This window comes from Neovison vison, chromosome 8 (assembly GCF_020171115.1).
Source record: "Neovison vison isolate M4711 chromosome 8, ASM_NN_V1, whole genome shotgun sequence".
NCBI classification, from domain to species: domain Eukaryota; kingdom Metazoa; phylum Chordata; class Mammalia; order Carnivora; family Mustelidae; genus Neogale; species Neogale vison.
In genome coordinates, this window is record NC_058098.1 from 113,825,853 (window position 1) to 113,849,617 (window position 23,765).

The 23,765-nt window shown below is 41.3% G+C and overlaps 1 protein-coding gene across 1 annotated transcript; it reads left to right on the forward strand.

Annotated features, from left to right (window-relative positions):
- Positions 1–19,161: 19,161 nt before the first annotated feature.
- On the forward strand, positions 19,162–22,864 carry LOC122915473 (mitochondrial assembly of ribosomal large subunit protein 1-like). The gene is made up of 2 exons (XM_044262240.1): positions 19,162–19,249; positions 22,396–22,864. Exons 1-2 carry the CDS (start codon positions 19,162–19,164, stop codon positions 22,845–22,847), a joined length of 540 nt encoding a protein of 179 aa, XP_044118175.1. The 3' UTR covers positions 22,848–22,864.
- Positions 22,865–23,765: the final 901 nt, after the last annotated feature.

The following is a 23,765-nucleotide window of genomic DNA, read 5'->3' on the forward strand; positions in this document are numbered from 1 at the left end:
GGCTCACGCTGGCTTTAGACTGGAGACCATCTTGGCCCCATCCACCAGGGTAAGCGATTTAATGACAGCTTGAACAGCCCTGAATTTAAACAGAAAGATGAGCACATGACAGGAATTTGGACTCCAGAAGAACTGCCTAAGCATGGATTATTTTTCTATGGTCTTTGATGAGAACAAACGAAGCTGAGGATTTCCCTTTTGTTCCTCTGGCATTGTTTACTTTCTTTTTATTATGCTGAAGAGCACTTAGAGATCTGGCAGAGTTTCTGTCCTAAAATCTTATCATCAGAAGTTTATTTTTCAGCTGTTTCAAATCATATCTGATGGAGTGAGTTCTTTGCCTGGGCTCATCGCTTCACCTCAGAAGAAATACAGTTCACCCTTTTAAATGACAATACTGATCGTCTACAGCTTTAAGTTTTCTACACTTAAACTGCCGGCTTCATTTAAAAATCTGTTTTCCCTCATCAAAAAGGAGCTACGATAGAACTCCTCACTCTGCTGGTGTCTCAGTAATGACCTAACATGGTATTTTGGCCTGTCTCCGTGTTATGTCAAATTTTCACTGCATGTGGAGTAATTCTTTGTCAAAGGAGGTTTTGTCAACTGTGGTTTTGAGGCAATGGGGTTTTATGCTTGTGCTTGAAGTTTTAAAAATATACAAGCTTTTAACATGGGCAAAGTTTAGTTCAGTTCTCTTTAAAAAGTAGCCTAATTTGCTGTTATTCCTCCCCCTCTGTCTGGGCACGTGTGGGACAGCGGAGTAGCGTTGATGCACTGCCCTTCTGGAACGTGGACAGAATATCAGCACGGAGAAATCATCCCTTCAGCCTGGTGACGATTTGTGAAAAGCTCAGATTAATTTAGCAGGCATGTTCCTGACACCTGTGGAAAGTCCGCGTGTGCGAGGGCTGCTACAGAATGGAGATGAGGCCACCATCTGGAGCAAGACCGCCTGATCGAATCCCAGCTGCTTAGCTGTAGTGGAATGCATGGTGACGCTGACATACCTGTGGACTGCCTAACCCCCTGGAAACTGTGGATGTGACCTTACTTGGGAAAAGTATTTTTGCCGATGTCAACCAAGAAGGATCTCTATATGACAGCATCCTGGATTATGGTGGTGGGAGGGGTGTCCTACATCCAATGACAAGTGTCCTCATGAGAGACAGAACAGAAAACAAACTCAGAGGAGGAGAAGACCACGTAAAGACTCAGCCAGACATTGGAACAATGCAGCCACAAGCCAAGGAACGACCAGAGCATCAGAAGCTGGAGGAGGCAAGGCCAAGAGTCTCTGTCAGAGCCTTTGGGGGCAAGCGTGACTCTGGGGATACCTTCACTTTGGACTTCTGACCCCAGAACTGTGAGAGAATAAATTTATGTTGTTTGAATCCACTCCGTTTGTGGCCATTTGTTACAGCAACCCTAGGAAATGAATACATCACTTCATGTCAGCTGAGTGACCTTAGACAAGTTATTTGACCTCCATAAATCAGTTCCTTCAAAAGAAAACTTTTGTCCTAGGCCTGTTTTAAGGATAAAATGCTTTCACCTAGCTGACTGCCTCAGAACAGTGCCATACGTAGCCTACTCTAGCTGAGTGTTATTTCTGTCTAGTAGGATCCAGTAAGTGCTGGTTGAAAGAATCACCTTGAGGAAAATAGAAAACTTCCAGAGGCCACTTCCACTGACCTCAGTGCCTCTGCCATAGCTCTCAAAGAATATGAAAAAAGGCACAAGGGGCCCTAAAAGAGCCTTGATTTAAATGCCTCTAAATCTAAGGGGTTTGGGAAAAGTAGGACTTCTGGAAGGTTCGTGCTAAGACTTTACATGTATGCCTGTTACAGACCATGTGTATGATTCCTCCGACCTTCTGCTCTCCAGAAGGTTTGAGCCTCCTGCCTTGGTGGCTGTGAGGACTCCAGCTCAGAAGCAAGGGATGGCTGCTGCCCCTTAGCCTGGAGCCAGGAACAGCGGTGGGGATTTGTGAGGGCCTCAGGGAATGGCCTGGGGGCTCAGAGGCTGTACTTCCCGTCTACCACCCCCAATACCCTCCTCCCTTCCCCACCGTCTTATTCCCAGCATCGCAGCGCTATTTTGCTATGAATCCTGGTCTCAGTCCATTCGGGCTATTGTAACAAAATAGCACAAAAAGTTTGTTTATACACAACAGAAATTTACTTCTTATAGTTCTGGAAGGTGGGAAGTCCAAGATCAGGGCGCTAGCAGATTTGGTGTCTTGTGAGTGTCCTTTTCCCAGGCGGCTGCCTTTTTACTCTAACCTCACCTGGTGGAAGGGCTGAGCTAGCTTTCTTGGCATCTTTTATAAGGCACTAATCCCAATCATGAGGGCTCCACCACCAGGCCTCTAGGGGGGATCTATACCATCCCCCTGGGGGATAACATTTCAAAATATGAATCTGGGGGAAACACAACCATTCAGACCATAGCACCTGAGAAGGCATGATTCTAAAATGAGAGCATCTTCTAAGAAGAAATCCTAGATATAAAACCCCATGTCAGGGGAGACTCAGGAGGTTTTAGAGTTCAGAAGATCATTGCTCAGATGTTCATTATGTTCAAATCATTTTGAACAACATTCCCATTTCACAGATGAGGAAAGTGGCTCTCAGCCAGCACAAAAGCGGACCCCACAGGCTCTGGCGGCAGAAGGCAGCTCTCTGTCAGACCCCCCACTTCAGGGAGGTTTGTTCTAGGAAGCAGACCTAGGTGGGAAAGCTGTGAGGGACCAGAGCAAACATTAGGATTTGGGTATTTATTTCTGCTAGCCCTGCAGCTTAGTCTGAGCATTGTACAAACCTGCACTTAGTTCTGTTACAAAGTGGGCCAACTCTTAGCTCTTCCAGCATCTCCCTGACCAGTTAGGCTCTCTAGAACACAGCCTGGGTCGGTGGAAGCAGGCATGTAAAATTCAGCCCTGAATCTCTGTATCTCTGAGCATGTTTTCTAAAAGCAGCAGCAACACTATTTCCCCTTCACGGTAATTGGGGGAAAGTAGAGGACCTACGCCTAGGACAGCACCTGATGTATAGTGGGTGGGAGACCCATATTAGCTATTGTTCTTTTTATTTCTACGCACTATGGCTTTGCTTTGATCGAACTCAGCACTATAAAGGAAGGTCGTAAAAATGGTCTACCAGAATAGAGGTCATGAGCATGAACTCAGGAACCAGACTGCCTGAGTTCAAATCTCAATGTTGTCCTTATAAGCTGTATAGCTTTAGGTACACTGTTTGATTTCCCTGTCCCTCAGTTTCTTCACCTATAAAGAAAAAAATAGCAAGATAACAATAGTTTGTAGCATATGGAGTAGCAAGGAGTGACTGAATGAATACATGTAAAGTTCTTAAAAGGGTGCTTGGCAGATAGTATGTGTTCAATTAATTGTTTACATATGACTTTGACTTATCCCCCAGGATGGTGTGGTGAGACTCAAAGGAAAGGTTTATTTAGAAGCCTCTAGTGTATTCAACTGTTAATCATCACTATCACTATCATCATCATCATTGTCAGATGACTGAACCTCTCCCCTGCCATGGTCTGCCCTTGTATTTAATAGCTAATGCTTACTGAAATGCGTTACTGGTGCATTTGTGGAAAGCAGTGTGCAAAGTCTGTTTACTTAGAACAATACTGAGCTGGAAGCTAGGTTTTTCAGGAGTTTTCTTAGGCAGCTTCTATCCTGTTGCTGGTGAGTCATTTAAGGTGAGACTAGCACCCTGGAGGGACACATCTGTGGAAGACGCTAAGTGGAATGGCTCTGTGGTCCCCAGGGTTTCCGCTTTATTGGAAGTGGACTCAATGCATAGTGTTTGCAATCCAGGGGCCATGTCTGTCTAACATGGTCCTATCCCCTGGCTGGTGCTGACCCACTCTGTGATGGGCCCCGACCCACTCTGTGATGGGCCCCAAACATCTCCCCAGTCCTGGATCTGAGGAAACAGGATCAGTCCACTTCCAGTCGCTCAGTTGTGCAATGTGAAGTGGGGAGTCTTCAGCTGCCAAGTTTCCTGCCCAGTCTACAGCAGGAGAGAAAGAGATTGATATGTAGGAAGAAACAGAGTGAGCACAAAGAGAGGGCCCTAAGAACATTCAAAGCCATGGGACTTCATTTATCTTGGTTCTTCCCAAGTAATGTGAGAAAGCCTATATCCTTCCAATACAACCCCTGTTTGGCCTAAGTGGTATTTCTGCTGCTTGCAACCAGAAAAATCTTCCTCTTCCTCCTAGAACCAGACCAAGTAGCTCCAGTTCTACAAAAATTTTTCTGACCTCCTCCCCCACTAAGCCTAGTCTGAGCTCCAGCGTCTTGTACCTCCCTCTCCATGGCACTCCTTAGGGCACCAAGATTTTTAAGGACAGTGTCTAGATCTTCTTTGTCCCAAGTTTCCATCACCTGACCCAGTACTGGGGCCCAATAATAACTTGACCTTGTTTTTAAGTGAATATGTGAATGAGGGCATACAAATGACCTCTGAATGACAGGCCAGATTATCTCTATGATCTTCCCCAAACGAGACTCTGTGAGGTCATCCTAAATTCTTTGTAAAGGGAGACCCTGAAGGGGCTCAATGGAAGGTTCTAAAACTCCAGAGGTTAACAGTCTCCATTTTATGCTATTCAAATTGTACTTCCTCTTCAACATCTTTCTGTTTCCTTGCCCCAGGTTGTCTCCAGCACCACTCAGGTGGTTTGGCATTATGAATTACTAGCGTCTCCCTTAGATTTACCAATGGAGTAAGAAGAGTTGAAGAAGGGAGAGAAATGCTGAAATGGAGAGAGGACTTCAAGAAGAGCTAAGAGGAAATTTATGCTGCATATGTGTGAGAAAAAAATCTCCAGAAGAGGAAGTGGACTGAACTACAAGCTATGAAAGTCAGGAGAGGAACTGGTACCTGAAAGAATGATGTCTGATCAATCAACTCAGTGAAACAACTAAATTGACCAAAGCTCTAAGATGTTAGAGTTCTCTGTTCCCAGCAACCTAAAGTTACTTTCATCTGCTTAGCTTGATCCAGGGAACAGACTGGCCAGGAACAACCTGGGTGCAAAGGGGCATGGATGACTAAGTCTACTCCCCTCAGGGGGAGAGACATGGGGCTTTAGGCAATTTCTTTGAAGTCCCTCTAGAGGCTTCTAAAGATTGTTAGTGGCATCTGGTCTTTAATCCTGGACATCAAGCCTCGGACCATCTGTTTCTCAGCTTTGCATGAAACCTTTCCTTTGTGACAAGAAGGAAAGAAATACTGTATTTTTTATTTCTTTCTGTTTTGCCTTTCATCCCAGTCACACCATTAGAAAGGGAGAGTTTATTTGCCTGCTGATGCTCTGAAAGATTAGACACAAAGTACTGACTTCAGTACATATAGGACATTTCCTACAGGATGGGTGCCTCTGTCCTTCAGGCTGTGATGAAAAGTCAGGGAGACTGAGTGCACTCTTGTGACCATTTAATATCTGTGCAAATAGCACTGTTTGCACTACTTGGAACCCACAGTTGTGAGGAGAGTGACTCTGGGACCTGTCTACCTATTTGGATTCTGACTGAGCCCTTTCCTAAGCAAGTGCATGGACAAGTTAGCTAACCCCTCAGCTCCTAGCTTACTAAGTGGGATAATGAGAGCACCTACCTCGCCCAGGCATTGTGGAGGTCTGCCACTTGGTAAATTCCCATGCATATTAGTTATCATTGTTATCTAATATAGTAATAGTATTTCTGATATTAAAGTGGGAGTAAGCTTTGCAATTGCCAGAGAATTTGCGACCAGAAGGATGCTGGGTAGTCAAACATGCCTTTCCTTGAATTTATCCCACTCCAAAGAATTTGGTGTGGATGTTTCCAAACTACTTCCAAACTGCTGAATGTCTTAGGGACTTTTCCTCCATTGCTGTTCGTATGGTTGTGCCCTCAGTTTTTAGTCACCAAGGTCATTCCAAACCAGTCAGGAGTCGGTGGGAAGGGAGGGGACATTGTTCTATGGTAAACCCAGTGCCACCCTGATCCAAGCTTCTCCAATTCTACAAACCCTAGTGGGAAGTGGGACAGTTGATGCAGGCTTTCTTGGCAAATGCTTGCTGGACATTGTAGACATTCCCCTTCAAGGGGGCTACAGATAACCACTCTGGACACCAGAATGAAGGCTGTACTGATGGAGCCACTATTCTGGACAAAATGGCAGCTCTCTCATTTAAGATGTTAGGAAACTGATTTTTATTTTTCCCTTTGCAACCACTATTTATTGCATGAGATTTCAGAAGATGTAGCAAGTTTATAGAGACACCATGATATTGTATAAATAAAATGAAGTCATATCTGGGACAGATATACCAAAGAAAATTGAACCCAAAATGTCTAAATTGCAGTTCTTATTTGGCCAAGAGTCCCAATGAATTAAACACAGACTGCATAACTATGTACACAAAATGCCTTTAAAGTTCTTCCATAAATTTAGGGAAAAGTAATAGTCTTTTTAGAGCTACTAAAGCAAAATTCCTTACTGCGGATTTATAGGCACTAGTACAAGTGGTCCCTAAACACCCTTTTTAATTTTTTTAATTATAAATAAGAAAGAACAGATTCTACCCTCACAACTTCCACCCTAGTGCATGAAGGACAGAGTTCTTGGAAATAAGGAAGTCTGAATTCCAGGCCTCTGATAGCAAAGTTATAGTCTAACTGAATATTAATTACATTTTAAGTCCACTACAGAGCTACCCTATGACCCTGCAATTGTACTACTGGGTATTTACCCCAAAGATACAGATGCAGTGAAAGGAAGGCCATCTGTACCCCAATGTTCATAGCAGCAATGGCCACAGTCACCAAACTGTGGAAAGAACCAAGTGCCCTTCAACGGACAAATGGATAAAGAAGATATGGTTCATATACACAATGGAGTATTATGCCTCCATCAGAAAGGATGAATACCCAACTTTTGTATCAACATGGACGGGACTGAAGGAGATTATGCTGGGTGAAATAAGTCAAACAGAGAAAGTCAGTTATCATATGGTTTCACTTACTTGTGGAGCATAAGGAATAACATGGAGGACATTAGGAGAAGGAAAGGAAAAGTGAGGAGACTGAACTCTGAGAAACAAACTGAGGGTTTTGGAAGGGAGCGGGGGCAGGGGGTGGTGAGCCTGGTGTTGGGTATTAAGGAGGGTGTGGTGCATAAAAAATGAATCTTGGAACACTGAAAAAAAAAAATAGAATTTAAATAAATAAATAAATATCTGGGCCGGGGGGAATCCACTATATTTTTCCTTTGAAATCTACATATTATTCAACATCTTGGATGCTTTCTGTTGAATTTGTAGAAAAATTCTCCCAGAACTCTCAAGCCTTTATCATAATAGTTTTTACTTCTTAATTTTCCTTTTCAATTAAGTGAGAGAATCAAGTTGAATAAGCAATAATATATGTCATCCATTTAATACAGAAATTCTGAGAATTGTAGCTTTCTCTTGGTGCTTGCCATCACTATGAGTGCTGTAATCAAGCAGTTTCTACGCCCAGGCAGACCAGTCCTAGACCATGTCAAAAGGGGCAATGTCTTAGTGCTTGCTGTAGGAGAGTTCACTGCTGTTGAAACCCAAATGTGAGCAGTGACTCCAGGACATGGCTGGAGAAAGAAGAGTCAATGGCTAACAAGAGCTACTGTTAAATGGTTGAGGGCCATAAACAAACATTCATTCAACCAAGTCACTGCTCCCCTAATACCTGTCATCAGCAAGAGTAATAACACAGGGATATCCATGCCAGCTGCACAGGTCCATTTGCCATCTATGAGTATTCCTTCATCACAGCTTTTAGTGCTACTGAATTCAGATTACATGACATGGAAATGTGTGGGATGAAGAAAGACTGGGGAGGATCTACCCTCAATCCTACAGCCCCAGGATAGATTGACTTACCTACATGCAAAATAGCTATCAAATAAACTGAGACCAGAGGAATTACATAAATGTATACCATCTCACTACATTGGTAAAAAGAATTCATGATCATCATTTCATAAATCTTCTCAATAATACTGTGTTGTGCGTAAGCATTACCATTCTCAGTTTACCAATGAGGAGAGAATTTCAGTGCTCAATGTAGGAAAAGGGCTTGATCTTGCTAGCAATATAAGAAGTGTGCATTAAAACAAGACAGCATATTTTAACTATCAAACTAACAAAGATATGTGGACTGTCAAATCAGCAATATTTAAAAAAAAATTTTGTCTTATGCTGGCAACATTGCATTGAGATGGAAATTCTCTTTCTACTGGGCAAAGTACACATTGGATAAGAATTTTTGGCAACATGCATCAGAACCTTTACAAGTATTCATACCTCTGGATGCAGTAATGTTATTTCTAAGATTTCCTTCTAAGAAAGCAATAGGGAATGTAAACAAATTTTGTCTACAAAAATATTTTTCACAATATTCTTTATTAAGGTGAAAACTTGAAAACGACCTGAAATATTTAACCATAGAGAAATAGTTCTGATGCACCTACATAATGGAATACTGGGGAGCCCCTAAAAGTAATGATTGGAAGAACTTTAATGCCATGAGAAAATGTTTAGGGTATAGTCTTAAGTGAAGGAGCAAAAAAGAAAAAGTAATAAAGCACGATCACAGTTTATAAAAACATGCATGTGAATCTATTCACACTGGACTGGAAGAAATAGAAGTACAGTTATCTCAGGTTTCTGGGTTATGTATAATTTTGGATTTTAAAAATACTTTTCTGTGAGTTCCATATTTTTAGAAGGATGCAGTATTATTTTTATAGTCAGGAGATAACCACAGCAAAAGATCTCAAAAATAAATTAAAATGTACAAGAAATATGCTCAGAGAGATTAGTTGACTTGTCCAAGGTCTCAGAACAGCCAAGCACAGGAGCCAGCACCAGAATTCAGCTCTTCTGACTCTAATCCCAATGTCTCCCTACCCATACCATGGTGTTCGTGAACATAGTTAGCTTCAGAAAAGCATCAATGATGTGAGAGTCACTAGAACACAAGCTATTTGTGGAATTATGCTCAAGTCCATTACTACTTTGTTTAGGCTCAGGAATACGGGCAAGCTTTGGCCTTGCTCAACTTTCCAAGTCTTGCAAGTTACTGACACCCACATTTAAAATACTCAAGTATGTTAAATTCACTGCTGGGACCCAGTTTCTAAAATGTATTGCCTGCGCTAGATGTGAAACTCCCATAAGACAGACAGCCATGGAACTCCAACATAGAAGATGACCTGGAAAGCTTTTTTATTCCAGCCACTTCCAAATTGGACTAAACAGCAAAACTACCGGGACAATTTTCTAAAATTACAGATCCAGGTCCCACCCTAGAGATTCTATTTTTGTAAGTTTGGGATGGAGCCCTGGCCTATTTTTTTTTTTTCTTACAAAGACTTCAATTTTATTTCATTGCAAATGGCTTTTTGTTACTTTTTGACACAAAACAATCACATCTCTGAGAACAACTTATTAAGAAACATAGCTGGGAACTGTTTTGGCTATTTTTTTGTTTTATCTTCTCTAAGCATAAATTTTATTTTTTTCTGATTTTATTGAGATATAATTGACATGTAACACTGTGTATGTCTAACATATACTATGTTGATTTGATACAATTACACATTACAAAATGATTACCACCATAATGTTAGTTAATACCTCCATTACAGCATAAAAAATTATTAACATATAATGTATTACTTGTTTCAGGGGTACAGGTCTGTGAATCATCAGTCTTACACAATTCACAGCACTCACCACAACACATACCCTCTCCAGTGTCCATCACCCAGCCACCCCATCCCTCCCACTCCCCTCAGTCCAGCCACCCTCAGTTTGTTTCCTGAGATTAAGAGTCTCTTATGGTTTGTCTCTCTCTCTGGTTTCTTCTTATTTTATTTTTTACTCCATTCCCCTATGATCCTCTGCCTTGTTTTTCAAATTCCATACATCAGTGAGATCATATGATAAGTGTCTTTCTCATATGATAATTGTCTTTCTCTTGATTGATTTATTTCACTTAGCATAATACCCTCTAGTTCCATCCACATCATTACAAATGGCAAGATTTCTCTTCTTTTCTTCTCTCTCTCTCTCTCTCTTTTTTTTTTTTTTTTTTTTGGTGGCTGCATAATTGGTCTCTGTATTTTTGAAAGCATTCTAAACAGGACCATCTTTAAACCATTCTAGACAGTGGCAGAAATGTGTCTGAAGAGGTCCCTGTATGCAGGGTGAGTCACAGGTGGTGATTCACCATTTAAGTTTAAAAAAAAAAAATCTTTCTCAAAATAAGGATTCATTAGAACTTGAGTATACTGGCCACTGAGTCCTGTAAACATCTGGCTCATTCACTCAATGGTCAATGGAGAGTCACCTTGTCTCCCCTTGCTGCGTGTACTCTTTATCTATTGTCACTAAGCAAAGGACACCCAAAACTTACTATCTTTAAACAAAAACATTTATTATCTCATAGTTTCTGTCGATCAGGAATTTGGGCACGGCTTAACTGAGTGACTCTGGGTCAAGGGCTCTCTGAGGTTGCAGGCAAGCTGTTGGCCAGGACTGTGGTCTCATATGAATGCCAGAGAGGGGACAAAAGGAGGAGGGACTTTGCCTCCATGCCCACTTATGTAGTTACTGGCAGGTCTCTGTCCTTTGACAGCCTAAGTCACAACATGGCAGCTGGCTCCATAGAAAGAATGATCAGAGAGAGTAAGAGTAAGAGTGAGTGAGAGAGAGAGTGTTCATGTAAGCCGGAAGACACAGTCTTTATATGCTCTACACTCAGATGTAACATGGTATGGCTGTTCTGTATTTGTTAGATATAAGGCATTAAGTTCAGCATACAGTCAAGGGGAGAGAATGACCCAAGGATATGAATACCAGGATGTAGGAGTTCTGGGGGCCATCTTGGAGGATATTCTCCACATAAATCCTAGGCAAACAGCAGAGTCCAAATTCTATACCAAGCCACCTTCACCTTTATCCTTCAATGTCTACTTGGTAGGTAGGCAGAGGTGGGGCTGAAGTGAACTCTGCCTACTGATGGCAATTCAACCAGTGGGCCCAAAGCAGAAAGACAATAAACCTTTGAGTTTAGTGTAGGCTGATGCCTGAATTTCCACACATACAGCATGAGCTCTGGATTCACCCTAGGTATCATAGAGAGACTCCATTAGTGAACGGGGTTATGCACTCTAGTTTTTTCTTTTAAAGGAAAGTACATTTCAAATGACTTTGGGAACTATCATTTTCAACTCCTATCTTTTTTGGTTCTCAATTGTGCAACAACGCTCAATATTCCTAGAAAACATTGGACTGGAACTTCATGTCCTGACCTCAAATGCAACTTTCTCAGGGGTTAATACAACTACATCTTCCAACCTCTTTGGAAGATAGACAACAAACACTGAGTAAAAATAAATATGTTTATTTATATTTTATACATATATATGTGCATATACATATATATGCACATTGCATACATACGCTCCCTCACACACACACACATACTTCATTGGGACCATCTGGGGAAACTCGGTTTAGCCCACTCTCTCCAGGTCAGCCTTGGTAGGAGAGCCTTTCCAGTAATGTGGACAAAGCTAGGCATCCAGACACAACCAGTTGAGCCACTAGACCTGCCACTTAAAAGTTAATTTCAATTTGCCATCTGTTTGCCAGCTGACCACTACGACAGCATTTTCCAGCATCTCAACTCACTCTTGAGTCTGAGCCACACATTAAAGCAGTAAGTAAAGCTGCACCATGGCTGTTCTTAGGATGGGGTGTTTTCCAGCTCTCCCTGTGAAATCACTGGTGAGGAAGGAGTCCCCATTGTCATTTCAGCTGCCAAGACATGTCATGCTAACGAACTGTGAAAGGGAAGTCGCTAATGATACGAAATCCCTTTTTACAGCCAGGGCTAGGCCAAGGCCATCAGACAGGCCATATTTTTCCCATGCTGCTGGACCACTAGGAGACGTTCTTCACAGCTAAGACTGATCCCTTGGTTCATGGGAAGTGGGAGAAGGACAAGCCCGTTCATAAGCAGTGCCCAGGGACTTTGGGGACATTGGCATCATTCCAGAAGCCACTATTTCCTTCCTCCCCAACACCTCTAAGTTTTAGAAGGAAGCTCAAATTAGCTTCAGAGCAAAAGAGAAGGGGGAATACTTCTGGCAGATCACCTAGGAAAATGAAAAGTAATTCCCAGGGTACCTGTTTGAGTTATGGAAAGTCACATAAATATTTCTATCCCAATGGAGCCCTTCTCCATCCCTAATTCAAGCCAGCTGATGGCCTGAAGACCTGCACAGAGGAATTGCCAAGGGAAACACTTGTAGTCTGATGGAAAGACCCCTCCTCTGGAGTTAGAGGAACTGCTTCCATGTTTCACTTTTGTTATTTCCTGGCTATGTGATTTTGTGGAAAACACTGGAACTTTCTGAATTTTGTATTCTTATCTATGTATCATTAACTACTTCAGATGATTGTTATGAAATTCAGTGAGGTCACAGCCATAGAAGGGAATATTAAAGCAATGTCACTATGAAGAATATATTTTTTTATCATTATGGCCCTGTGACAGAAATTCTGCCATCAAAGATATGACTCTCTAATAAGGCACTGTTCTCCTGGTACCCTCTTTTAAAAGCAAACCTTTTTTTTTCTTTTTTAAACAACACAGAATCTGTGAGTGATTAGTTAATAGATTTTGTTTCCCCAGGACATAGGTATTTTAAGGTACTGAAGGAATAAGGGTATGAGGGAACAGGGATTTGGGGGAGCATGAATACTGTCTTTATTTTATTTTATTTTTGGAAGATTATATTTATTTAAGGGAAAGAGAGAGCAGGAGCAGGGGCAGAGCGAGAGGAAGAAGCAGACCCTCACTGAGCAAGAAGTCTGATGTGGGGCTTGATCTCAGGACCCTGGGATCATGACCTAAGCCGAAGGCAGACACTTAACCAACTGAGCCACCCAGGTGCCCCCGGATACTGTCTTTAAGAAAGAAATGTGGTGAGGTATCTGCTCTTACCGGGCAGAGGTTGGGTGGTGCAAGAAGGGCTGTAGGAATGCAGCCAAAGGACTCTGGTGCTGCGGGGTGGGCCGTCTGTAACTGGGGAGTGGCACTGAAATATCAAGGGGCTGGTTTTGTTGAGAGGAGCAGAAATGACTGATTTGGAATGATCCTTCAGTCCAGACAAGGCAAGTAAACAAAACAAAGCATGCCATTAGAATGACAGGCATTATCAAAAAGATATTTTAACAAGTTTTTCTCCCCGTCACTGAAACTCTGTTTTCTAGGAAGTGCCACTTCATTGGAAAGGGTTCTCAAACCAATTTCCGAATGTCCTTCTAGGCTGTCTCTAGTTCTGCTACACACCTGAGGCTCCAACAGCGTTTAGGTAGGGTCCATATGAAGCACACCACAGAAATAGGATCTTCCTGTCCTTTGCTCCTGTATCACTAATGTAAGTGAAGTGCAAGGCCCAGTGTGAAAATGATAAAAAACAAAACAAAACGAAAAACCCTCTATCCACCAAGCATAGACTGTATGCCAGGCACAGTGCTATGCTCCTTACATATATTATTTCATTTTTAAAAATGGATTTATTGATGTGTATTAGTGTATAACAGGCTATAAATATTCAATGTATACAATTTGTTAAGTTTTGACCTATTATATAGCCATGAAATTATCACCACAACCAATAATGAACATATTAATCACCCCCAAAGTTTGCTGATGACCCTTTTTAATCTCTTGCTTCTACCCCTGCCTGCCCCACAGCCCCATACTCAGAGAGTCAACTATTCATTTGCTTTCTCTCAATATAGATTAGTTTGTATTTTCTAGAATTGTATATAATTGGAATCATTCAGTATGGCCTTTTATTTGTCTGACTGCTTTACTCAGCATAATTACTTTGAGATTCATTAATTCTATCATATTTAAAAATATAGTTCATTTTCTACTGCTGAGTTATCTTCCATTTATATGGCTTCACCTTAATTTGTTTATCCAGTCACCTATTGACAAACATTTGGATCATTTCTAGTTTTAGAGCACAGTGTGAGACAGGGTTTATAACTGAGGTTATTTGTTTCCATCAGTTTCTACAGTGGAGAGTCAGAAAATCACTTTTTTAAGAGCCAGAAGTCCAAAAGTTTAGTCTAACTTCCTTGAAGAGATGAATCTCTTTTCATTAAGAGTCCAGGGATCCAGGGGCGCCTGGTGGCTCAGCTGGTTTAGCTCCTGACTTTTGATTTTGCCTTAGGTCATGATCTCAGGATCATGGGATCGAGTCCCATGTCAGGCTTTGCACTCAGTGGGAAGTCTGCTGGAGAGTGTTTCTCTCCCCTCTTCTTCTGAGGTTCCCCCGACATTGCAAATAAATAAATAAATCTTAAAAAAATAAAGAATACAGTTTTTCAAATACTTACAAGTATCCAGCTCAGTACTATCTCAGAGTACTCCTCACAAAAAAGGGTTGCTGACAGAGCTGAGCTAACAGTACCCATGGCAGGCTGGTCCAGGGCACTGAAGTGGGGCAGAGCTCCACTTCCCTGCATCCCCAGCATGCTAGGCACAAGGGCACCATCTTGATTCAACATCTGGAATTCTTTTTTTTTTTTTTTAAAGATTTTATTTATTTATTTGACAGAGAGAGATCACAAGCAGGCAGAGAGGCAGGCAGAGAGAGAGGAGGAAGCAGGCTCCCTGCTGAGCAGAGAGCCCGATGCAGGACTCGATCCCAGGACCCTGAGATCATGACCTGAGCTGAAGGCAGTGGCTTAACCCACTGAGCCACCCAGGCGCCCCAACATCTGGAATTCTTAAGGACCAGCCTGATTGACTTCCATGGATTCAGTGACAGTGGCTCCCAGTCTGGCTGGCTAGGTTCCTTCCCATGAAAGCTCTTCTGATTCCCCAGCAGCACATGGTATTAGGCTGCACCAGGGTGGTGGGAATAGAAAAGGTTCTGAAGTCAGTCCTCTTATGGGCATGAGCAATGGAGGAATAATGCCTGTGGAAGGTGAAGACACCATAGGCAAAGCTTGATTTGGGGACCACTGCTGGCAGAAGTTTCTTCTCTGGCAGCTTCCATGGGTGCTCATGGTACAGAGTCATAGTAGTTTTCAAGGCAAGGTGACCTTCCACATACTCAGCTTGGGTGATTTTGTAACCTCAGTCACCTGAGCCACAATGATCAGCTTGTGGTGTTCAGTTCATCACATAGTCATACCTCAGGAAGAACTAGCTTGTGTGAGAACTCATTGCCTTATCAGGATCCAGAACCATAGCTGCCTCCCATTGTGTCTCAGGGCTGGGCTAGTCCCCAGGTCCTATTACATCTTGAGCTAAGGAAATTATGCCAGCAGCCCATAAGTGGTTTAGAAATCTGTGTTCCTATCACCACATAGTAGGGGTAGAAATAAATTTCTCTATAAATGACCCTTGAGTATTAAGTAGTTAGCCAAGCAGGAGAGATATTTCTGCTAGTTGGAAGGATATGAACTACTATACTTCCAAATATGTATAAGGGACCAGGGAATATGTTCTAAGACTTCCAGGGAATGCCTGAAACTGAGGATAGAAATGAACCTGATGGATACTACATTTTTTCCTATACTCACACACTTATAATAAAGTTTAATTTATAGATTAGGCACAGTAAGAGGTTAACAATAACAAAGGATAAAATTGAAGAATTGTAACTACATTATAATAAAAGTTGATTTATTATATATAACTATACCATAATAAATAATTATGTGAATGTGGTCTCCCTCTCTCAAAATGTTTCATTGTACTATACTCACCCTACCTCTTCCTGTGATGGTATAAGGTAACAAAACACCTACGTGATGAGATGAAGGGAGGTGCATGATGAGGGCAATGTGACCTAGCCTTAGGCTCCACTTGACCTTTTGATGATAAGTCAGTAGGAGGATCTACTGACCTGTCTCAGGCCGTACTTGACCATAGGTAACAGAAACTGGCAATCAAAAACTCTGTTAAGGGGAGTACGGCAGTAGAAGACTATATGTGCCACATGTCAGAAACATACATCCTGTGAGGAACATGTTTGTTAGGAATATATATGTCAGAAGGACATATGAAAGGAAGTATATACATCATGGGAGGAAGGTCCTCTGCTATTCTAAGCAAGTTACCTCCTGCTTCTTGCTGGGGTGTGTGCTACATAGAACTGGTTTTTCCTAGGAACTTTGGTTACCAAGTTCAAGAGCTACCACGAACCAGGATGGCCATGGAAACCTTCTCCAGTGCAGAGAACTATGTTCTTTGGAATGGGGCTTAGCCTGGGCCGCATGGCCTTGGGCAAGTCAGTGTCATCTTTGTGTCTCGGTATTCTTATCAATAAAACCTCGAAAATAACTAGTTCTTCTCTGAGGCTTTATTGTGAGGCTTTAATGGGACAATGCACGTAGGGTTGAACACGTGTTTGTTGTGCTATAATGGGGCTAACTCTTACTCTGATGGGCCGTTCCTCCTGATGAAAGACTTGAGACCAAACAGGCACTCTCAGCAACATTCAGGGGCACACAGAGGATTGAAATGAGTCTCCTGTGTGGGTCTCTAGAGTTATCCCAGAGGAGGAGAGCAACTGGAAGTCAGGACAGCACCACAGAGATATTTGTGTGTGTGGATAAACATTGTTTGCCTTAATCTACGGGGGCAGATAGGAAGTATCATCATTCTGGTTCCTAGAAATTTTCTTTATAAAGATGTTCATACTATATCCAGAGCAAGGTCTTTCTTGGCCCGTGTAAATAGAGATCACTCTGTTAATGTGGAGAATCTGCAAGGCCAATTGTATATAAAGGAGTTTACATCTGTACTCTCTGTACTTTGTTTCTGAAAGTAAAATATTTCTCCATTGCATCACTAACTTCTTGAGATATTAATACTAGACCTCCATACACCTCTTTCCACATGCACATATATACAACACACACACACACATACACACACACTACCTCAACTTGCTATAAAATAATTGAGATATTCTCTAGACTAAAGACCCAGACCTGGGACTTTAGGGCAGGAATGCTCCCTTTACTTAATACAAATACACTTTTGTATGCATTCTTCTTACCCTTTCCCTAAAGTGTTATAAGATATTGCTAAGACTACATTTTTGAATGACTTACCAGTCACTCAAATCTCAGCCATAAGTGGAAATTGCTGCCTTCAATGATATACTCAGATCTCATTCATATTAATTTTCTTGGTCTTTATTATATTCTGGGGGAGAGGGTTCATCCTTATTATGTTCATGACAGCTAGTCACTTTCTGCACGCTGCTAGCTTGGTTTATAATAAGCTTCCCCCAGAGCCCATCTAGAAGTGAATTCAGTCTCCCGTGTGTGGGTGAGCATGTGTATGTGTATTCTGTTTCCTTTTATTAGACTTAGGGACCATTTCTTACCTTGTTTTCTAGCTTTGCAGCCAAACTGAGTACAGGGCTCCTATTGATCTTTGTGGCCTGGAGCTGGGCTGCTCTCAGTGAAATGAAACATACTCAGATTTATCCCATGGAGCATGGTGCAAACAGAGAAATGAGCCATAAATTCAGGTGTTCCCAAGTAGAGGATACAGTTAGATTTAGTTCTTGCTTTGAGTGTAGGCCAAGTGTTGCAGTTGGGCTTAAACTGGCTGCCCAGCACAGATTCTTGGAGCTTGTGCTAGGAAACATAATTTCCATAATTCACCCTACTCCTGTGAGTTTTATTAACAAAAGGAACTACTGCTACAGAATGCGTACAAATCAGCCTACCTGGGATATTTCCTTGAGACCAGGTAACTTGGAGGTGGGAGGAAATATGGGAAGGGAGTGGTTTTCTACTCTTCCTCTGTGTGCTTAACATCACTGGGCATATCTGTGTAAGGGAAAAGAAAAAAGTCCTTATTCAGCTTTGAAGATGGCGTTATTGTGTATTTGATATGGTTTCATGTTCCAAAATCAATGGACATCAGCAACTTTTGGGAGGGATTTGAACTGCATTTCTGCTGTTTCTGTCAGGCCAACTCAACTGAGTGACTTATCTCTTTTGTTGGAGTATTGGACTTGGGACCCTGATTAGCATTTACCGTGGCCTATTGGTCTGTTTTGGGGGTGGAGTTTCACATGATGGCACCTCCATATTTATGCAAGGTGAGTGCATTTCTCTCCTAGAAGGAGGGAACCAGCCAGGCCAACCGTCAAGGCTCTGAGCACTTGGACCTTCCAATGAATTTCCAAAGAGACTAAATTCCATAAAACTTGTTAACCTCAGAATCTTATATGTTGAAAAGAGAAGAACCTGCAGAGGTTGCTCATTTTAAATCCTTTTCTTTTAATTATTTTTTCAATGATATAAAAAGACTGCTGGCTGATTGTTTGTTGTTTTTTAGCGAAACTTCTGTAAGGAGAGTCAAGGTAGAATTTCCTCTCTGTATTTTGTTTGCTTCCTTTCTTCCCACTTCTCTTTGCTCATCTTGCCAAGACTAACGTTTCTCTATGGCTTTGGTATGCTTTATCCTCTAGCAGGACTTTTGATCTTTATAGATTTAAAGTTTGGAATAAACTTTGGTGGCCTTGAGTTTGGGGGAAAAAAAAAAGAAAAAGAAAAAAAAAGTAACTCTTCTTAATTTCCTTAATGTCTTCCCCTTTTGAACTTGTCATTGCTCAGTAATGTGGCTTCCCTTATGTAAGAGCCAATTAATCAATTCAAAACAGTGTTGGGCAACTATCTGATGAATTTTTTTAAAAGTATAGCTAGACTGAAATAAGCTTTTTGAGAAGTCATGAATTCCCCATATATGATTCTCAGACCTCTACTTAGCTTTATTCCCAAAGCCCTGGCTTGACAATGCAGATGGGGCCCTGAAGCAGAGAGAGACTCTCATTCTTAATTCTCATTGATATCAGTCCAGCAACTTCTTCTTCTTTTTTTTTTTTTTAAGTCCAGCAACTTCTTAAAGAACCACTGTAATCTTTCTTTCTTTCTTTTTTCCCAATCAAGTGTTTATCTTTCTTTAGAGAAAAGGGAGGTCTAATTTCCTGATTATTTTATAGCATGTGAAGCATAAAACCAGTAAGACCAGTGCTCATGGCTGATCTCCATGTGGCCAACACCTGTGTCCTGTCCCAGCACCTGGCCTCGTCCTGGCAACACCCTACCAGTTCAGACCATGATCGTGAGACCTGAGGTAAGTGTGTGGGTAAATTGAGCAAATTCATTCCACTTCTGTAAACCTACCATCAGGGGAAATCAGGCTGTTTGAAAGCCTTTACCAGGCTATTTCGAGTTTGTGTTAAGAATTATGAAAAACCAGGACCTATCTGATAACCTCTCTGAGTTAGGTCATTTTTTAAAAGACAAAAAGTGGGGGTGCCTGGGTGGCTCAGTGGGTTGAGCCTCCGCCTTCAGCTCAGGTCATGATCTTAGGGTCCTGGGATCGAGCCCCACATCGGGCTCTCTGCTCGGCAGGGAGCCTGCTTCCCCCCCCCCCCCGCCTGCCTCTCTGCCTACTTGTGATGTCTGTCTGTCAAATAAATAAATAAATAAAATCTTTAAAAAATAAATAAATAAAATAAAACAAAAGACAAAAAGTGGTTTACTTTTGCTAAAGTTGCAAGGCCTTCAGTTCTTGAAACCCCCAAGTCCCCTTATTCTGAAAAAGCTGGTGTTTATTGGTTAGGGCTCTGAGTTCCCAACAACAGAATCCACTCTGGTTAGCTTCAGCAGGAAAAGGGTTTATTTCAGAATATCACAGGAAGCCCAGGAGAGTCAGAGAGTAGGTTCTGAAACCTTTGAAAACAATGTCTGGCCACAGCATGGGACCTGTGGAGCAAAGTTGCCTTGGCCATCACTGCTTTGCCCAGTGACAAAATTGGGATGGGTACCAGTAGCACTGCCATTGCTGATCCTGAATCCAGGTGCCTCCATCATCATGCCAATTTCTCTCCATTCAGCCAATCCCTCCGAATACAAGGATCTCATGGGTGAAGTTGATCTATAAAATCCAGGTTACCCCAGCTACAAGGGAAGCTGGATACTCAAGATTTCTAGCTTCTAATTTTGGGAAGATGCAACTTATAATGTCAGATATTACCAAAGGCAAAGAGGACATCATCAAAATGAAAACCTTTGTTTGCCAAAAACACCATGGAGAAGATGAAAAAACAACCTGCAGAATGGAATAAAAGTTTTGCAAATCATATATTGGATAAAAGCGGGAAAAGGATCAGAATAGACATTTCTCCAAAGAAGGTAAATGAGTGGCCCATATGCAAATGCTATATCCTCAGCATCATTAGCCATCAAGGAAATGAAAATCAAAACCACAAAGAGATACTACCATGAACCCACTAGAATAACTATGATAAAAAATTCAGATGATATGGGGCACCTGGGTGGCTCGGTAAAGCCTCTGCCTTCGGCTCAGGTCATGATCTCAGGGTCCTGGGATCGAGTCCCGAATCGGGCTTTCTGCTCAGCAGGGAGCCTGCTTCCCCCACTTTCTCTCTGCCTGCCTCTTTGCCTACTTGTGATCTCTCTCTCTCTCTGTCAAATAAATAAATAATCTAAAAAAAATATTCAGATGATAATAAGTGTTGGTGAGGATGTGGAGAAAAAGGAACCTTCACACACTGCTGTTGGAAATGCAACACATTGCACCCGCCTTGGAAAACAATCTGGCAGTTCTGCAAAAAGCCAAGCATAGAGTTACCATATGGCTCAGAAATTTTGCTCATAGGTGTACACTCAAGAGAACTGAAAACTTAAGTCTACAAAAAACCCTTTACATAGATGATCATGGAAGCATCTTTCAAAATAGTCAAAAAGTAGAAATAATACAAACGCCCACCAGCTAATGAATGGATTCAATGTGTGGTATTTTAGTGTTTATTTTTTGGTCATAAGAAGGAAAGAAGCACTGATACAGGCTACAACATAGATGAACCTTTATAGCATTGGGCTAGGTGAAGGAATTTGGGCACAAGGGGCCATTTATGGTCTGATTCCATTAATATGAAATGTCTCTGAGCTAGTTTGGCAAGGGCCACCACAACCAAGTGCCACAGATGGGAGGCCTCACCAGGAGAAATTTAATTTCACCAGTTCTGGAAGCTAGAAGTCCAAGATCAAGGTGTCAGCAGGGTTGGTTTCAACTTGAGGCCTCCCTCTTTGGAGAAAACGGGCATCTTCTTCAGTCAGAGAAAGGCAAATACCATACGATCTCACTCATATGTGGAGTTTAAGAAACAAAGCAAATGATCAAAGGAAAAAAAAGAGGGACAAATGAAGAAACAAGACTCTTAATACAGAGAACAAGCTGATGGTCACCAGAGGAGAGAGGGGGGATGGTGGAACTAGGGGATGGGGATAAAAGAGCACACTTATCATGATGAAAATAAATAATAAATAAATAAATAGTGTTGAACTTAGAAAATTGTCTCTGTACAATGTAAGATTCAACAGAACCTGCTCTGGTTACCTATTTTTACTTTTTATAATGTTAGCCCTGAATCTTATTTGACCCTCTTGCTTTACAGAACTTTGACCCTCTTGCTTTACAGAACTTTTTGCTCTTCATCACTGTAACCTTACTCAGACTCTAGTCACCTCCTAATTGTGGTTTGTGGCATTTACTTTTTCTCCCTATGAATTTATTTGAAGTATCAGTAATGGATTAATGACTTGAAGTTAATTATTCTGTATCTTCCATGCACTTAAGCCTGATGAAGAACCTCTCCATCGCTAAAAAGAAAAATAAAGCTGCTTAAAAACAGACTATGTTCTATTCATTGAACTTTCCTTCATCCAAACTATGAAAGATGAATTGATGGGCTTTCTTGTCAGCTTGCCATTAACGGCCATTCTAACTTGATTTGCTCAGCTGAATTAAAAAGAAGGAACAAGAAGGAGTGATTGGGTGGCTAAATCCTCTCAATTCAGCTCAAAATTGCAGAGGAATTTCTCAGTCCATTTTTTAATCTAAACACCTCCCTATACATGCCTGATAGAGAGAGGTGCTCTCTGTGAATAAAGAACTGTAGGTGTATCAAGAATATGTGAATGGCACACATAAGAAGGGAAATAATCAAGATTAGAGCAGAGATCAATGAGGTAGAAACTAGAGATACAGTAGAACGTATCAATGAAACTAGAAGCTGGTTTTTTGAAAGAATTAATAAGATTGATAAACAATTGGCCACACTAATCCAAAAGAAAAGAGAGAAAGCTCAAATTAATACAATTATGAATGAAAAGGGAGAGATCACAACTAACACCAAGGAAGTAGAAACAATCATCAGAAGTTATTATCAACAGATTAAGGCCCGCCCGATCATACTGGTCCCAAGTTTGACATCGATATGCTGGTTTCGCTTCTGAGGCAAGAAAATGCAAGAGACATTTGTGTGATCAAGGTTCCTCCAGAATTGAAATACACAGATTACTTTGTGATTGGTAGTGGAACTTCCACCCGACACTTGCATGCGATGGCCTACTACATTGTTAAAATGTATAAATACCTGAAATGTAAAAGTGAGCCTCATGTTAAGATTGAAGGGAAGGACACTGATGACTGGCTCTGTGTGGACTTTGGCAGCATGGTGATTCATTTGATGCTTCCAGAAACCAGAGAAACCTATGAATTAGAGAAATTATGGACCCTATGTTCTTACGATGACCAGTTAGCACAGATAACACCTGAGACATTACCTGAAGACTTCATTCTTGGAATAGAAGATGATACTTCATCCCTGACTCCAGTGGAGTTCAAATAAAAATAAAATAATATGAACTAAAAAAAAAAAAAAAAAAAAAAAAAAAAGAAGTTATTATCAACAGTTATATGTCAATAAGTTAAGCTACCTAGATGAAATGGATACATTTCTGGAAAACTATAAACTCCCAAAATTGAACCAGGAAGAAACTGACAACCTGAATAGACCGATATCTAGGAACGAGATTGAAGCAATAATCAAAAATCTTCCAAAAAACAAGAATCCAGGGCCTGACAGATTCCTTGGGGAATTCTACCAAACTTTCAAAGAAGAAATAACACCTATTCTCCTGAAGCTGTTTCAAAATATTGAAGTAGAAGGAAAACTTCTAGACTCTTTTTATGAAGCCAGCATTACCCTGATCCCCAAACCAGGCAAAGACCCTACCAAAAAGGAGAATTTCAGACCAACAGCACTGATGAATATGGATGCTAAGAGTCTCAACAAGATCTTAGCAAACAGGATCCAACAGCACATTAAAAATGACCAGGTGGGATTCATCCCTGGGCAACAAGGATGGTTCAACATTCACAAATCAATCAATATGATAGAACAAATCAGTAAGAGAAGAGAGAGGAACCACATGGTCCTCTCAATTGATGCAGAAAAAGCATTTGACAAAATCCAGCATCGATTCCTGATTAAAATGCTTCAAAGTATAGGGATAGAGGGAACATTCCTGAACTTCATAAAATCTAAATATGAAAGACCCACAGTAAATATCATCCTCAATGGGAAAAAGCTCACAGCCTTCCCATTAAGATCAGGAACACGACAAGGATGCCCACTCTCACCACTCTAGTTCAACATAGTATTAGAAGTCCTAGCAACAGCAATCAGACAACAAAGAGAAATAAAAGGTATCTAAATTGGCAATGAAGAAGTCAAACTCTCTCTCTTCGCAGATGACATGATTTT

Bases quoted from the DNA above. Each gene is read 5' to 3' on its own strand.
- LOC122915473 (XM_044262240.1), top strand. From the start codon at position 19,162: ATGGCTGATCTCCATGTGGCCAACACCTGTGTCCTGTCCCAGCACCTG. The intron at 19,250-22,395 runs GTGAGACCTGAG...CAACAGATTAAG, and splicing joins TACCAGTTCAGACCATGATC to GCCCGCCCGATCATACTGGT.